This window comes from Equus caballus, chromosome 26, assembly GCF_041296265.1.
Source record: "Equus caballus isolate H_3958 breed thoroughbred chromosome 26, TB-T2T, whole genome shotgun sequence".
In the NCBI taxonomy this organism is placed as follows: Eukaryota; Metazoa; Chordata; class Mammalia; order Perissodactyla; family Equidae; genus Equus; species Equus caballus.
Genome location: NC_091709.1, coordinates 39699034 through 39716614, shown reverse-complemented (window position 1 = coordinate 39716614; position 17581 = coordinate 39699034). Strand labels below are relative to the sequence as shown.

Below are 17581 nucleotides of genomic sequence, written 5' to 3'. Positions count from 1 at the left end.
GTAAGTAGCCTTTGCTTCAAAGATGGAGTGAAACACACGGATGAAGAGAATGTCACTGTGGCTCTTGTTCTGCCCCCCTCCCAGATACAGAAGTCCACATTGAGTTTAGATACTGATCTTTCTCTGGTGGAAATCTCTGAAGGGGCAAGATGCTCATCCTTGGGTTGACAATGCACAAAAATGTGACTTTAAGCATGTTTTGTGAGCTTGCATGGTTAAGTTTCCATCGGACCTTTGATAAAATTTTCCATCATTCCCATGCCAGCCATTTTTCGTTCCACCTTTCCCAATCATCTTTGATCAGAGGTCCACGGTCTAAATACTTTTCTGCTTTGCTTTCCTGAAGTTATTAACCATCCTATGTCCTACCAAGAATATTCCCTTTGTCATCTACACAAAAAGTAGATGAAAGACTATGATGACCCTATGACCCTCTACCCATCCTTTCCTTTAAGTCTTTGATTGTCAGCGGCTAATTCCTCCTGTCTACTGGACATGTGACAGATTCCTATTTTTGGCATACAGGACAGCACCATCCAAGAGAAATACAGTGAACTCCATATACAATTTTGAAATGTTCAAATAGCCACATTAAAAAGTAAAACAGCACAACCAGAGGCACTCACAACTAGAATCTACAACTATATACTGGGGGGCGTTGGGGAGAAGAAAAAAAAAAATGTAAAATGAAACAATAAATTTAATCTGTTATATATTTTACTTAACTGATATAGCTAAAATATTTCATCATATCAAAATATATTATTAATGAGGTATTTAAAATTCTTTTTTGTTTACACTAGGGCTTCAAAATCCAGCATATATTTTATATTTACAGCACATCTCAATTCAGACTAGATTTCAAGTGTCAGTAGCTACATGTAGCTATACTATTTTGGAAAGCATAGGGCTAAAAGATCATCAGTTACTCAGTTTAATGTGCAGTGGAATCACCTGGGAGATTAAGTTTCCAATGTAATAAACTGGACTGAGGTCCAAGGATCTGCATTCTTACAAGCACCACAGATTCTTGTGGTTCCCATTTTCAGAAACACCAAGTGGGATTTTTTCTGACCCCGTGCCCTCCACGCTTATATGTACTGCTCTATTCTTTCTATTGCCATGAACAGATTTAATGAAATCCTTCAGAAACTTAAGCTAAAAAGCAAAGTAATAATATAACTGATGTCAAGTGAGGATGACAACAGTACTTTTAGCTCTGAAGTCTTATCATACTAGCAGGAAGAGTTGTACAATTTTAGCCCTTAATGTCTGTTTTTGAATGTGAGTCATCAACACACCACCACTGTCATCCCCTCCCACCTGAACCTGTGCCTCCCCCACTCTCAAAAACAAAACACATCGAAACAGAACCCTAACCCCATTTTATATCTTGCTGAGATGGGTCCTCAATGATTTACTGTTTTCTTATTCTGACAGAAGAAACTTCTTCCTAATAATCGCATGGACTATGGCAATTTTTAGTAATTTTTGTTATTTCCTAAAAGTTAAGATTGGAGAGGGCATGTAGTAAAATGAGGATAACAAACCACGAAAAAAATGGTGCCAGGTACAAAAGTAAAAGAAATCAAGGTGAAAAACTAAGTTTCATGAAATATTCCCTTGTCTTCTAGTCATGGCCAAATTCACCCCATTCTTCAATATCTGGTTCAATTTTCACTTTCCCCCAAAAGCTTTCCAAGCCACTCTGACCACTCAAGTGCTTTATTCCCTGGAAATTCCTATTTCACTTAAGTTAAACCTAAACTGTTCCTTAAAGGGAAGGTTGATCACATGTACTTCTTTTGCATCTCTCTTTGTCTACCACGATGTTGGGATGAGAGCAGACAGTCAGTAACTTCTTTTGACAGAACAATATCTGTTTGATGTCTGCTAGCAAACAGTATCACGCTAGCCACAACTGCACCCCAGCCAAATGCCTCATTTAATATTACCTTTCCCCATCAGTATAATTTACAGACTCCTCAGTGTTACTCGAAGTTGAAACATCCGTTCCTATCTGTCGACTTGTAGATTTTAATTGTTCTATTTCAGTCTTCAGTTCTTCACACTGTGAACGGATTTGTGATTTTTCCATTTCCAATAATTCAACCTGACAAAAAAATTAATTTTATAACTGTCAAATTTAAAAGTACTAACATCAACGTACAAGTTTAAGCTAAGAGATGTAGAAATTCTGCTTGATGAAAATTACCACCAAAAGATATTAAACCAAAAAATCCAATAGCTTTCTATAAACAAAGCTTCACTTGTTTAATTTCACCTCTCCATCTTTTTACATTGAAAGAATATAAAACGTGAATTACCGCTTGACTAAAACAAATGGAGTCTAAAAACTGAAAAACCAAGATAAATGCCTAAATTATGCTGAAGTCAATGGCTTTCATTTCTTGCACACTCACCAAGTGTAAGTTGTAACAAAGTTTATATTGATTTTTATATATTTTGTTGTCTAGCTCCTAAGGCAATACATCAAGATGAACGTCTGAATGAACAGTTATGTCAACAATATTTCCAGGAAGAAGGGACAATACTGCAGCATACTGTCATTTCCAAACTCTTTTTAGCAGAGAAACCCTCCTTTCAAACATCATGTAAATATAACACATAAAATAGATTTTTTTAAAAAGGCGCCACCCAAATCTGAATTGGGCGCATGTGCAGAGGCTACTAATTGTCTCCTGGTGGTATCTATCGTTTTTCTCCTTTCTCAGTAAAAGAACCCCTGAATAGACTACATTTCCAAGGCACCCATTAGCCAGATGACCAAGTTCTGACAGATGGACTATAAGCAACTTTCAGGACCCATACTCCTCCTCTTTCCTGCTGCTTGGAATGTACTACAACTGCATGCTGAGAAGCAAAGCAACAACGCAGAAGGAGCCTGTGTCTCTGACGACTGTGGGGCTGCCAGTTATTTAGGGTTTTATGTCACATGCAAACAAACCTAATCATAACTAATATAGGGTGCATCTATAAAATGAGGATATCTCATCATCTACCCTGTATGGTTATTGTAAGGCTTATAATAATGGATGCAAAGTTCCCACGATATTTAGTAACTGAGTGTCTCAATGGGAATGATATTGGTAGCTTTAGCAGGACAACCTTTCATTGTACAGCAATGTCCTGTGCACTAGAGGGCATTTACCATGCCTGTTCACCACGATCAAATTCCAGCAATGCCCATCTCCACATTTCCATATGCCCCCAAGAGGACCAATCCCCAGTTGGGAACCAGTGGAATAACAGACAGTCAATAAATGGAAATATTATTAGGTGATTTATTCCTAACTAGCAACTGGCAGTTCTTTAAAAGTTCAGATGCCTCTGGACCCCCATGACCATCATTATGTTGAATGATGATAACTCACCTCACTTTTAAACTGGTCCCTCTCGATGCTGCATTTGTCCAGCTGCCTGAATACATCGTCAAGCTGCACAACCATTTCATCCACTTCACTCTTACTCTCACTACTGGAACACTGACTGCATTCCGCCTTGACGTGCTGCAAAGCACTACACTGTTTTTTCAGCCTTTCTATTTCTTCCAAAGCTTGCCTATACTGAGAGACCATATGATCTGGACTTTCAGATTTACCGTTAATACTTTCATGTAAAAATAGAGCATCAGTTTCGGTAGATTGATGGCAAGTTTCCTTCTTCACATATTTGTCATTCATTTCCAGTATCCTCTGCTGTAACACTTTGATTTGGTCAGTAAACACATGACATTGTCTTTTATAATTTTCTTTTTCTTGGGTAACTAGAAGCAGCTCATTTCTCAGTTCATTTAACTGGCAATCAGCATCACCCGCAGATTTATCAAAGGTTTCCTGGGTTTCATGAGTCTTTCCTTCAGCTTCCACGCAAGATGGCAGCACAGCTGTATCATTTCTTGCATCTATCTCATCTTCAACAGTCTCTTCCTTTTTAACAACCAAACCTGGTACTTCAGTCTGGGTAGCTGCAGCAGTTCCCTGATCACACCTGGATGATGACGTGCCTAGTGAACCAATCTGGCCACAAGATTCATTATCACCCACAGGCTCGGCTTGAACACTGCTTTGCTCAACATGACTCTGTTCTGATTTCATTTCAATATCATGATCTACAGCAGGCTTGGGAGTACTGTTTTCTTCTAAGATGATAACATCTTCATCATCATCATTGTCCTTATAAGCTGAATTTTCAAATGTTTGATTACCCAATCTCCGATTCTTTGCATTCAAAATTGAAGAACGAGTAGAGAGTCTCCGTTTCAGGCTGGAAAAAATTTTATGTATAAAATATAAAGTTATAAAATACAGATATGGACAAAATGGATGACCTTGAAGTAATCTATCTTGAAATTCTAAGAAATGCCCATGCTCATTTTTAAAAAAACGATATATTACACAGTACTGCCCAATGGATTGAACAAAGTGGAGATTATTTTCTCCTTTTACAGATGAGAAAACAATTAAACTACTGAGATCTCTTTAGAGTACCAGATCTATACACCACCAAACATCTCTTCATTTGATGTCCTCTGGCCACTTCACTGTATACATGTCCAAAAGAGAATGCCATCACCCACCCCAGGTCCGCTCCTTCTATGCTAGAGCTCAATGAATGGCACTGCCATTCCCGTCTGCCCATCTTAATTTTTATTGGCATTCAGTGATCAAAGGTGAGCCACAAAGTAAATGAACATGCCCTATCCTTTCATGTAAAACAATTTTCCCTGTATTGAAAATTGCCTCATTTTCTTCATCTGCTTAGTTTTCTGTGAATGTATCACCAATTGATTACTTTTTGCCCCACTTAGAGGGATATATGTACAGATCCACTCTCTAGCATATATATGCTCCAGAAAGTAAACTTGCTACCTTCTGACAGAGGAAGAGAAGCAGCATTGCCAGACTTTGCAGGTTGGGAAGAGGCCCAGGGAACTACTCTTCCTTAAACTTTCAAACAAGCCTCCTGTTCCCACTGCTGTTTTCCACCTTCAGAAGTACCTAGTGCTCCCAAGTTCTGAGATTGTCTAGAGACCTAGAGTTAATCGTTTAACTGGGAGTTGCCCTATTATTTTTCCTACCAGGCTAATTCCTATTTGTCTTTCTCAAGACTTAGTTTAGGCACCACCTTTCCACAGACTTTGGCTCTACGAATTTGAGAATAAATACAGGCTTTAAAAATTAATGATGGGGCCGGCCAGGTGGCGTAGCAGTTAAGTTCGTGCACTCCCCTTCGGTGGTCCTGGGTTCATGAGTTTAGATCCCTGGCTTGGACCTACACTGCTCATCAAGCCATGCTGTGGCAGCACCCCACATATAAAACACAGAGGAAGATTGGCACAAATGTTAGCTCAGCAACAATCTTCCTCAAGCAAAAAGAAGATTGGCAACAAATGTTAGCTCAGGGCCAATCTTCCTCACCCAAAAAAGAAAATTAATGAAAATTTTCTGTTCTCTTCTTCCATTTGGATGGCACTTTTAAAAATAAATTCCTTATCTTTTGTCTGTAAACTTTACAGATTTTACTTTTTCTTACTTTGTCTGGAACCATCTTTATGAAGAAAAGCCAAGAATATTAAGATTAGTTAAAAAAAATGCACACAAGTTCTTAGTTAAGTAGCAATCCAGCCCCAAAATGAGCCCCCAAACTGTAGGCTATAAACAGCAAACTATTTTAGAACATGCCCTCCTTGGTGTATATATGCATAAAGGCAGTTATTTCTAATCTTTTCTGAGGTCAAAAAGTCCTGTGAGAATTTGATAAGGCTACACAACCTCTCAGAAAATCTGGCCCCACCATCTCAGAGAACCTTGTTTCAACAACAAATATCAGGTGTAGTCGGTCTGATCTACTAGTTTACTGGCATCATGCCCTTTCTTCTTTACCTATGTTCATTCTAGTCCCTTTGAATGGGCCACCTGTGCAGAGTACTGTTTTCAGAATTTCAGGAACCAAACTAAGTACTACCCCCTCGCAAAGCCTTCCCTGACCATTCCCATCAGGAGACCTAACTGAAAAATGCACATATCACCTTACCTTTCTTTCTCTCTTCCTTCTCCATCCACTCACCCAAAATATACAGCATGTCATGGGCTATGCTAAGAACTTATGGGTTATACTTGACATTACTGTATAGTATTGTGCTGTTAACTGCTTCATGTTTTTCTTTTACTTAGATACCGATAATCTTTAAAGCAAGAATTTTCATACGATATGGAATTTCAAAGCGGTAACAATTTGATCAAATCCACAGGAATACAATTAATGTTTAAATCGATTTAAATAGGTGGCATAAGTGGGGTGGGGTTAAGTTTGGACAATAAAAGCGAAGTGACTTGTCCTTAAGACTTTTTACATGCATAAACTATAATTTCCTAGAAGTGCATTATTGCCCTATTAGTGTCAAATAAAGGCTGGTTAATATTCATTCCCCAAATGGAAAAACACATTTTAGCCACTGACTTGTTGCTATCAGGTTCAGACTGGGGTGAACCTCGATGGTTATTTATAAGTCTTGTTGCATAAGTATTAGCTGCTTCTGAAAGATGTCCTCTTGGAACACCTTCCTTCACGGGAGAAAAACTTTGACTTGACACAGGGGTTGGCCGAAGCAACAATTCATGATTAATCTGTTGGAGGAAAAATAAATTGATCTTAAAGGATTTTTTTAAATGTGCCATGTCCAAAACACAAGATAATATTTGCCCTTTTCTCCATATCCCAGAAGACATTGAGAACTATGCTAACCATGTAAATTCCCTGTGCTATACCAGGGAGCAACAAACAACAGGCCAATGAGCCAAAAGCAGCCTGCAAGCGAGCAAAGAAAGGTTTTACATTTTTTTTTCCTGCTTTATCTCCCCAAAACCCCCCGTACATAGTTGTATATCTTAGTTGCAGGTCCTTCCAGTGGGATGTGGGACACCACCTTAACATGGCCTGACGAGCGGTACCATGTCCACGCCCAGGATCCGAACCCTGGGCCGCCGCAGCAGAGCGCGCGAACTTAACCACTCAGCCACGGAGCCGGCCCCCGGTTTTACATTTTTAAAGGTGTGAACAAAAAGAACATGCAAGAGACTGTATGTGGCCCCCAAGAACTAAAATATTTACTATCTGGCCTTTTACAGAAAGATTTGCTGACCCTGTAATATATACAGGGCTTATCAAGATCTAATAAAAACTTATTTTTCTAAGAGAAAGAAATTGAAGATAAAGCCATAAATATTCTGCCTTTAAAAACCAAAGTAAGCCCATTATTCTTTTTCCCCCAGTTCCATTTTCACTCTGAAACCCTCAGCCTTCATACAAGGAAACATTGCAATGTAATTATAAGCAAACATACACATCTGCAGCAGACCAAAACTTCTTACACAAGAAGTACAACTACTTGCTCATATACTCAGCAAAAACTCCTTGACACCATTAAGCACTAAGAGAGAAAGGGAAGGGCCAGGGAGAGCAGGCAACAGACAAAGAGAAACACTGGAGCGTTAGTCCAGGTTAGTAGCAGAACATGGCTCCCTGGGAGTTTCTGGGAATTTTTTCTTGACTACCTATCTATAAGATTCTTAAAAGGATGTCTGCCTTTCCTCAGAAGATGCCCAACCAAACAACAAAACTGAACAGTTTAGGGACTGGGCGCGGACATGGCACCGCTCATCAAGCCATGCTGAGGCGGTGGCCCATGTGCCACAACTAGAAGGGCCCACAACTACGATATACAACTATGTACTGGGGGGCTTTGGGGAGAAGAGGGAAAAATAAATACGTAAAATCTTAAAAAAAATAAACTGAACAGTTTGAATGAAGTTGTTGGGTTAGGGAGGGAGGGCTGGGAAGAACGGTAAAAGAAAGGAGGAATAGTGAACCGAATGAATAGGATCACTTCAATTTGTTAGTAACTCCTAAGCTTTAAAATTCTGTATTTGTTACACTAACCACTATCCAATATAAGACACAGCTATAAAATGAAGGCTTAATTACCTGAGGGACCATTTCCAGTTGTCTGATCCTGAATTTTTCCTTCTCTCTTAAAAAAAAAAAAAAAAAGATGAAAAATGAACATATTTAAATTTACGTCATCATTTTTCAATTCTGTTTTCCAGTGACATACTTGCCTTTCACTACCGAGTCCCTCCGATATGTACACTGAACTTTGCCTCATTTTCATTATCATCAGTGGTAAGCCCGTAGGCAGGGGAATACTTTCCACCTCTTATCACACTAATGTCTCTGCCCCAAGCTTTCCATCCCCATTAGCATTATTCTCAGACTTCTGAAGGGAAATATCACACAGGCTTCTAATTGGTTTCTTTACTTCCAATCCTGCTGCTGGATTTATCTTCAAAAAGTGCACTCAAAATTAAAACCACTTGGAACTTCTTAGTGAACTCAGCTTCCTGCGTGCAGTACATCAGCCTAAAGTTCACCAGGGCTGACTATCATTCATTACCCAGCTTCTCTATCTCACCTCCGTTTTCCATTATGCCCATTCACATATTTACTCTAGTTAACCTGAACAAATCCTTGTTCCCTGTACATTCTCATCCTACTCATTCTTCAAGGTCTACTACAAAATGTCCTTCACGAATTTTCCTGATCCATTTCTGCCCTCCCATCCCCAGTCATAAGTAGTCCCTCCCCGTGGGCTTCCAGCAGGACTGGATCATACCTTTTATGGTACTCGCCAACTTCTATACACCCATGTCTCACTTCCCCTGTTAGACTATAACTCATACAGGGCAGTATTCATTAGGATTCGTCTGTGTGTGGCCCCAAAAGACAAATTATTCTGTATGCAAACTATTGTGTAGACAGGAGAGCAATCAACGGCAGATATCCACAGCATAAGCTTTTAAAAAGGGGCACTTCCTATTATGCACTCCACATCAGATCTTTTTTTGGGCCATCATCTTTTCTGGCTGTACTAGCTTTATCTTGGAGAAGCATCACTTAATGCTGCAGACACACCACTATTGCTTTGGGCATTATTTTCCCACTATACATTAATACAACACTCACTTCTTTTTGTAGGTTTTTTCATAAGTGGGATGTACCAAATCCTCATCTTCAGGTTCTTCTGGAACATCACAATTTCTAGTCAGAAAAATCACATGGGAATAACACGTCACCAGCGCCTGTTCATACATCTTGAACAGTACTTTCTGCCTTTCCAAAAAGGGTACTACCAACTATATGGTACCTGAACTGTGGGTCAGGGTTATTGGAGCAATACCATTTTTCTGGAAGTTGATCTATCCCATCTGGTAATTTTCGCCACTTTAGACACGCATCACACTGAACCCATGTCTGATCAGGACGTTTCCTGTAACAAAACCACAAGAAAATATTACCATGGAAATATGGCTGCAAAGTACACTTCATTAGATTTTCTGCATCATTTACACCACAAAATGCCACTATGATTTAATTCTATCCCTGAAAATTCTGTGATATAACTACTATTGTTGTAGAGCAAGTTAAATTTTTAAAAACAATTTGGTTACCTTCAAAGGTTAAAGGTAACAGTCTAATTTAAACAAAGCAATTTAAATGTCTTGCTTAATAGCATACTATTAAATTTGTTCTAATAAAAACTCAACTTAAAATATTCTAAATGCCTTGCTTTGAAATTTATATTAAGTTAGCATCTGCAATGTCAAACGTAATATACTGATTAGCACAATAAACTATTCAAGTACAGAAAACAGACAAGTTGTAGTATTATAATTTAAGTAACTTTCTATAATTGTATTACACTTTTATCCTCTACTATAGCATTATCTCTGAATAACTAAAATTTGTATATTCTTTTATAGTTTATAAAATGCTCTCATATTTTTATCATTTAAAAATTATGATTCTGTAAAAAATTTATGTAGACTCATTTAACATAATGAAGACTCCACCTTAATGCCATTAACTTTTTAAATCTAGCTTTAAAAAAACATGCATTTACAGAGTTCCATCAAACTTCAAACAATCCAGAAGTATATAAAGTAAATATAAACTCCCTGTTTCAGGAGGTTACCACTGTTAATTTTTTAAATCCTGGCAGAAATTTTCTATGCTTATAGAATTACACTTGTGTATATGGACACTTGCAAAATACAGTGAGAAATTAATACAGTGAGTTGCATCTTTTTTGTCATCTTTCCATCAGTACAGTTATTACTCATTCATTCACAGGACTGTTATTATGTGCTAGTGTGTTAGTGCTTGGCAGGCATCCTATCTTTCAATTCTTACAACTCTAGAGGGTTAAGTGCTAGTAATGTTTACATTTTACAAATGAGAAAACAGACACTTCTAAGAGGCCAAGTAACATGTTCAATGTCACAACGCTACTTAAGCAGTAGGACTAGAATCTAAACTCAAGTCTGGCTTTAGACTCATGACCTAATCATCACACAAAAGCAGGGTTTTTCAACCTGTGAGACACAAACCACTAGTGGATTGTGAAATCAATTTAATGGGTCAAGACTTGCATTTTTTAAATCAAATAAATGCTATCAACACACAACATACGGATAAATACTGTTTCAAGAATCTTCTGTGTATATGTATATATTCATTTGTTCATTTAATGCCATGCTGATTTGAATTGTAGAATTTATTTCTTACCATGGGTTACACTCAAAAGGTTGAGAACACTGTATAATCATATACCCTCCAATATCCAATATTAGAGGGTTGATAATTTTTTTTTTTTTTTTTTAAAGATTTTTTTATTATTTCCTTTTTCTCCCCAAAGCCCCCCGGTACATAGTTGTGTATTCTTCGTTGTGGGTCCTTCTAGTTGTGGCATGTGGGACGCTGCCTCAGCGTGGTCTGATGAGCAGTGCCATGTCCGCGCCCAGGATTCGAACCAACGAAGCACTGGGCCGCCTACAGCGGAGCGCGCGAACTTAACCGCTCGGCCACGGGGCCAGCCCCGAGGGTTGATAATTTTTAAATGTACTTACTGTATATCTTCAACTGGCAAATTTAGAGGATATTCTGCATTTTTCTTCACTTTCATTTCATTCCAGTAGTCATTCAGCTTTTCTCCTAGTGCTGCTATTGTAAGTCTTAAAAAAGCAAATTATAAAGTCAATTTAAGAAAAAAAAAAATGATAAAGATTAAATCTTTGTGAAACACAGAGAAAGTATAAACAACCTAATGATCATGTTGACACTAGGGTTGAGTGGGGAGGACTCCAAAAGTACAGTTAAAGAAGAACACTCAAAGTAATGGCAATTTTCTATAAGGACCTTTCTAAGTTCCTAGAGTAGAGCCAGGATCATCTAGGAAATAAGACATAAAACAGTTAATACTCTGGGTCCTCTGCTGAGAAAGTATTTTGTAGATCATTACTGGGAGAACCACAGAATCTTTGAATTTCAACTCCAACCAAACTTATAAACTTTAATTCGAATGAGCACCCAAACTTCTGGTTTATAAAAGTATACGATCACTACCAGCAAGTATACTTCTGTCCCACAATTAAGACTTTCACTTCTCCCACAATAAGATGTCAATAAAAAGCAAATTAATGGGATCTATTGAGATAAGACTAAAGCCACAAATGAGTAATCACTCGTTAATGAGTTAAGCACCTACCGAAGTGGAACACATGAACTTAACTGCTAGGCCACTGGGCCAGCCCCTTATGTAGGTCTTAAATTTCATTCCACAATGTTTTGTACTTTTCACTGTGTTGAAGTCCTTGCATATTTTATTTACTTCCAAGTATTTGATTGTTTTATGCTATTTTAAATTATTTTTTAACAATTTCATATTGTTTTTGTTGTTGTTGATATACACAACTACAATTGATTTCTGAATACTTATCCAGCAACCTTTGAATACATATTACTTGTTCTTTATTAATTCTAAATTTGCATATTTTTCTGGACTTTCTATATATTTAACATTGTCATCTATAGAAAAGTTTTATTCCTTCCTTTCTATCCCTTATAATTTCTTTTTCTGGCCTTACTGCACTGTTTACTTCCTCAAGAATAATGGTGAGTAGTTGATATTCTCATCTCATTCTCACTCTTGGGGGAAGCTATTAATAATTCACCATTAGGAATGATGGTTGCTGTTTTTTGTAAATACTCTATCATTAATATGCCCTTCTACTAATGGTTTTGTAAATGTTCCCTTTTCCCTAAACCACAAAAGGCTGTTGTGATTATCAACGTTTTTTCTGTACCCATGAAAATAACCATGAGAGCTTTCTTTTTTAACATCAATGTGATGAATAACATTGGTTTTTGAATATTAAAACTACTCCTGCCATCTTGAAGCACAATCCACTTGGTTTTAATACGTCACTAGATGGTATTTACTATTATTTTAATTAAGATTTTTACATCTTGAGCCTGGGAAATTGACATAAATTTCCTTTCTTGTAACATACTCATGAGGTCACTACCAGTTATGTGGCCTCATAAAACCTTTAAAGGGTTTAAGAAGGTGTCAATTGGGGGGCTGGCCCAATGGGGTAGCGGTTAAGTTTGTGTGCTCCACTTTTGCGGGCTCCACTTTTGCGGCCTGGGGTTTGCCAGTTTGGATCCCAGGCACGAACCTAGGCACCACTTATCAAGCCATCTATGGCAGGCGTCCCACATATAAAATAGGGTAAGATGGGCACAGATGTTAGCTTAAGGCCAATCTTCCTTAGCAAAAAGAGAATTGGCAGTGGATATTATCACAGGGCTAATCTTGGTAAAAAAAAGAAAAAGTGCCACTTCTTCCTTAAATGTCTGAATTTAATATGTGGGAAGTTTTCTAAAAATTGATTCAATTTCAAAGGAATGTGTCCATATCATCTAAAATGGTGAAATATTGTTGATGCTATCCCTTTGATGTTTTTGTCTGTAAATGTGTAGTAATATCCTCCCCCCCTTTTTATTTCTGATATTGATGATTTCTGTTCTCTCCTTTTTCCCCTTAATCTTGCCAGATGCTTATACGCTTTATTAATCTTATCAAAGAATAAACTTGGGGCTTTCTGATGGTGTCAAGTATCAATTTATTGTCTCTCAACTCCAAATCCAGTTGTCTTTGCTCAGTTTTATAATACTGGAGCTTCATCCTGTAAACATTTATCCTTTGCTAGCCTCAGGAATGTTAAACTGGGTTAACAGGGCAATGAACCTACCAGGTGATAGCAGCAAGACACTCATTCTTCAAGTTTTGGTACTGCTTTGTTATGTGGCTGGAGCAAAGTGGACCTCCAGCTGTGCCTTCAGGCCATGCTCTGCCCTCCAGCAAGAGACCAGTTCCAGTGCCCAGATCCTTGGGCAAAGACAGGCCTCCTCTACAAACCAGTTCTAGCCCAGTCATACCCTCCAGCAACAGTAGGCCATGTCTACACTCCAGCACTGGCCAGGCTTCTGGCAAGTTTCTTGCTATGGCAGGTAGCTTGTTCCTGTTTGTGCCATGACCTCTACAAAGAGATGGGAATCTCTGACTTGGAGGTAGGGAGACCTTCTCCTAGTTCCTTTATTGTCCACTCTTTCTCAACCCAGAGGTAATAGCTGTACTTCTGTACCTGCTAGTTCTGGATACCGACTGTCTTCTTGTACCCTTTTAGTAATCACCTGCTATTATTCTAGTTAATTCCTCATGCTAAATTATCCCTGTTCAAATAACAGGGATATCTTCTGTCTCAGGACTGAACTCTGAAAGATATATTTATTTTCTCTATTGTTGTGTGTTTCCTCATTTGCTGATTTTGCTCTTATCTTTATTATGTCCTTCCTTCCACTTTGTTTTATTTGTTGTTTACTTGAGGAGAGGGCCTATGGCCTTTATCACAAATATTTATATGACGTTTGCATTCCACTCCATAATATACGCTCATTAGGACAACTGTTTGTGCTTCCTAAATTTACAGTAAAATTGACGGTCATGTTTATTCTATGACTTCTAACCACTCTTAAAAGGTATGAGTATTAAGTTCCCATCTAAGCACAAAGTTTCAGGATTTTATGATTATGCAAAAAATGTTGATACTGACAAAGCAGGAACTTCCTCTCTTCTCTTTGAATCTCAGAAATACTTCATCAGTAAAGACAGGGGAGACTATACTTCTACTCATGAGGGAGAAGAATGCAATTCCCAGGATGGGAGAAGACGGTTAACTTGTTTTCTGCGCAAGCCTCTCACCTACCCATCCTTAAAATTCTATAATGTAAAAACATCCACAAGATAGAAAAAAATTCATCTTAGAAAACATTATGGAAGTATTTCCAAAAGAAACTGTAAGAAGTCAATAATTTAAATAGATAACATACCTGTACTCATTAGTATAGTCAAAATCCTGTTTATTATGAGTTGGCTTTAGGAAATTACACTCTATAATTCCCACTACTCCAACACCCATGTTGTTTGCCTGGAAAATAAAATGAAACTGGCATTTTAAAAGCATAAGACATGATGTTCAGAATAATTACCCTTCCACAAAGATTTACAATTTATATGAAACATCTTCCATATTTTATCTCATATGATTCTCATAAAATTTAGATTGAAAAAGTATCTAGTAGGTAATTTACTTTTCTGGAAATTAATGGTTAACTATATTAAAGCCTTCCTCCAAAACCACTTCCACTGTTGTCAAGAATTCATTTAGCAGGGCCAGCCCCGTGGCTAAGTGGTTAGGTTCGAGCGCTCTGCTTCAGCAGCCCAGGGTTTCACTGGTTCGAATCCTGAGCGCAGACAGGGTACCATTCATCAAGCCATGCTGAGGCGGCATCCCACATGCCACAACTAGAAGCACCCACAACTAAAAATACACAACTATGTGCCAGGGGGCTTTGGGGAGAAAAAGGAAAAATAAAATCTTTAGGGAAAAAAACAAATTCATTTCGACAAGCATTAGCATCCCTAATTTTATACAACGGAGCAAAGACCACTGCTACTGGGATGCAACTTCTTAGATAGCAGAAACTACAACTAACTCATTTCTGTCTCCACAGTGCCTAGCAACGGCTCTGGCACATAATATTCTATAAGTTTGCTAGATAAAAATTAAAGTCATTTACCCAAAGTTACACATCCAGTTGCTAATGCTGATGAAATAAAAACCTAGGTTAGTTGAATTGAGGTTATTTTTAAACACTGCTAGCTAAAATATTGACCTCAAAGTTTGAGTCACATTCTCATCATCTACATGTGATTAACAAGTGTATTTTGTTCACAATTGCAGCTTATTTCTGAATCTACATACAAAAAGTGAATATGTAACTTTTAAATGAAAATTTTCATAAATACAGCTATAGATAAAACCATGCAAATCTAATCACAATCCTACTCTATTAAAAACTGTCAGCGGTTCCACATCTCACACCATTTGTAAACCACAGTGTCCTTCAATCTGAAGTTCTTGTGCACCTTCTTTGCAGCCTCCTCTTTCTGTTTCTCTTTCATTACTCTGTTACTCACTTATCGTCTGGTCCAGGCATAGCAAATTACTCCCTTAATGATGTCATATTCTTGGAAGTCTTTCTCTTCCTTTGCCGATATTCTTTTCTCTGCCTGGAAAATCCTTGACAGACTTTCGAGAACACTATAATAAACTGAGACTTATCTTAATCACCACTTTCTCCAAGAAGCATTTTCTGATGCTCCAAGGATGTATCACATCCCCCTCACTGAGGGCATGCTCTCTCTCTTATCATCTTTTTATGTTGAGTGTCTAGCATGGCAAATCGTACCAGGTATCTGACACCTATAAAATAAATATTTCTGGAATCCACAGAATGCAAATACTAGGCCCAGTCCATCATCTGGTTAAAGAAAACACTAAAAGTTGGTTGTAAAAGCCTATTTTTCAAAAGGTCAACCTTAACCAGAAATTATACACAATGCAAATTTAACAAGGTTTGAGAAATGGACTATGTATCTGACCTAAGTCAGATTAATAAGGAATAAAATAAAATAATAATTTACATTCTGTAGCAGATACATTATTTCTTTTGAATCCCAAAGCACTTGAGAAACAAGGCTTATTACCAAAAATGCACTTCCAATTACCAATGAAATTCAGTAACTTTAATTATAAAATATTTCTGGTGAAAATTACTATTCCAGTTATAAATGAAAATTAGCATTTTAAATAAAAGTTACTGATACCTCATATCATGGTTGCCAGACATTTTGTTTTATTTTTTGACTAAACTTAGTGTTATGAAGAATTCAACAAAGCTCATTTACCTCTGCAAAAATGCTATATTCTGAGCTCATTCCATGTAAAATATGTAATACAGTTACAACACCTGTTGAATAATATTCAAGATAAACCCACACTATTATACTGTATAGAGCTCACATCATCCTACAAAAAATTTAAAATGAAATAAGATGAAAAGAAAATTAAAACCATAGAATTAAAAACCAAAATCTGCCTAGACTTAAAACCTTTAACAAAGGTGATTTTCAGAATTTGTACCACTGAATTCTTAACCATACACACCCCAAAATAACCTTTCTGTGAAAACATGTAAAGGATAAACAGATTGACAGAGTGGGCAATGTTCACCATCCTAAACTGAATTCTCTAACAAGGGAAGTGGTTCAGGAGGAAGGCTCCAATATACTTAAGGAACTAACTCCAAAAAAGTCAATGGCCTATGAGATACTGTTTTTCAGGCTACTGAGTCCGCACTAATTAAAAACAACCAATTTCACTCCAGCATAAAATAATCAGAGATCCATATCCAAATGCAGTCAAAAGATTTCCATCTGTACCTGATATCCATACTCACTATTGGGTCCAGGCCAAGTTACTTAACTAATTATTAGCCCCAATTTCCTTATTTGTAAAACAGAGATAAAATATTCTATCCCCGCCTCATAAGATTATTTAGGACCAAATGAGAAATTAATATAAAAGTATTCTAAGTTCAAGTGCTATACCACCAACATTTAAAAGTCATTAGGCAAAAAGCACATTATTTCATGTCTGACCCAAAAGCAAGTTATTCTAACTTTTATAAAAGATATAGACATTTGCAGATATGAAGCTTACCCTTAACTGACATCCAACTTTTTCATAAGCTTTGATAAGCCTATTTCTGTGATACATCATTATCCCATAATGATCTTTATTTCTGCAGTTGAATCCAAAAGTAATTCTCACCGTTTTAGTCTTAAGTGTTAAGGAAAATTCTGAACATACCACCTCACTCCCTTCAAATCATCCTTTCTATTTCATTATTTATTTGAGTCCAAAAGTGCATAAAAAAGGGCAAAGTTGGAGAGGATTAGAATGCGTATCAGGATAAAAGGAGAAAGGGGGAAGGGAAATACCCTTGACTGACATAGCTCTATATGGCATCCTAAGAAGGAAAATAAAGGATACTAAAAATTTTGGTCGGTAAACATCACGTTCGATATAGGCAAGACTCTTCGACACGAGCTGTGTCTTCACTTTCTGTCCTCGTAAGACGATCTGCATTCTTGGCTTCAGATATAGTATACTGCAGTAAGCCTGCAAAGACACACAGCAATATCTGTCCTTCCCAAATAATTACCGACATTTCTTCACCATCACTTACACGT

At 37.4% G+C, this 17581-nt stretch overlaps 1 protein-coding gene across 2 annotated transcripts in view; it reads right to left on the bottom strand.

The window, feature by feature from the left end:
• The window catches only part of MORC3 (MORC family CW-type zinc finger 3), a 36456-nt gene that overhangs the window by 2137 nt on the left and 16738 nt on the right, over positions 1-17581 (bottom strand). For both annotated transcript variants that reach the window (XM_023630122.2, XM_070252281.1), the window contains exons 7-16: positions 17382-17510; positions 17049-17168; positions 14314-14411; positions 10989-11093; positions 9227-9349; positions 9046-9120; positions 8008-8053; positions 6484-6650; positions 3396-4287; positions 1956-2113 (exon numbers count right to left, since the gene is read on the bottom strand). In XM_023630122.2, coding sequence (XP_023485890.1) covers positions 1956-2113; positions 3396-4287; positions 6484-6650; positions 8008-8053; positions 9046-9120; positions 9227-9349; positions 10989-11093; positions 14314-14411; positions 17049-17168; positions 17382-17510 — 1913 coding nt within the window. The remainder of the gene's footprint in view (positions 1-1955; positions 2114-3395; positions 4288-6483; positions 6651-8007; positions 8054-9045; positions 9121-9226; positions 9350-10988; positions 11094-14313; positions 14412-17048; positions 17169-17381; positions 17511-17581) is intronic.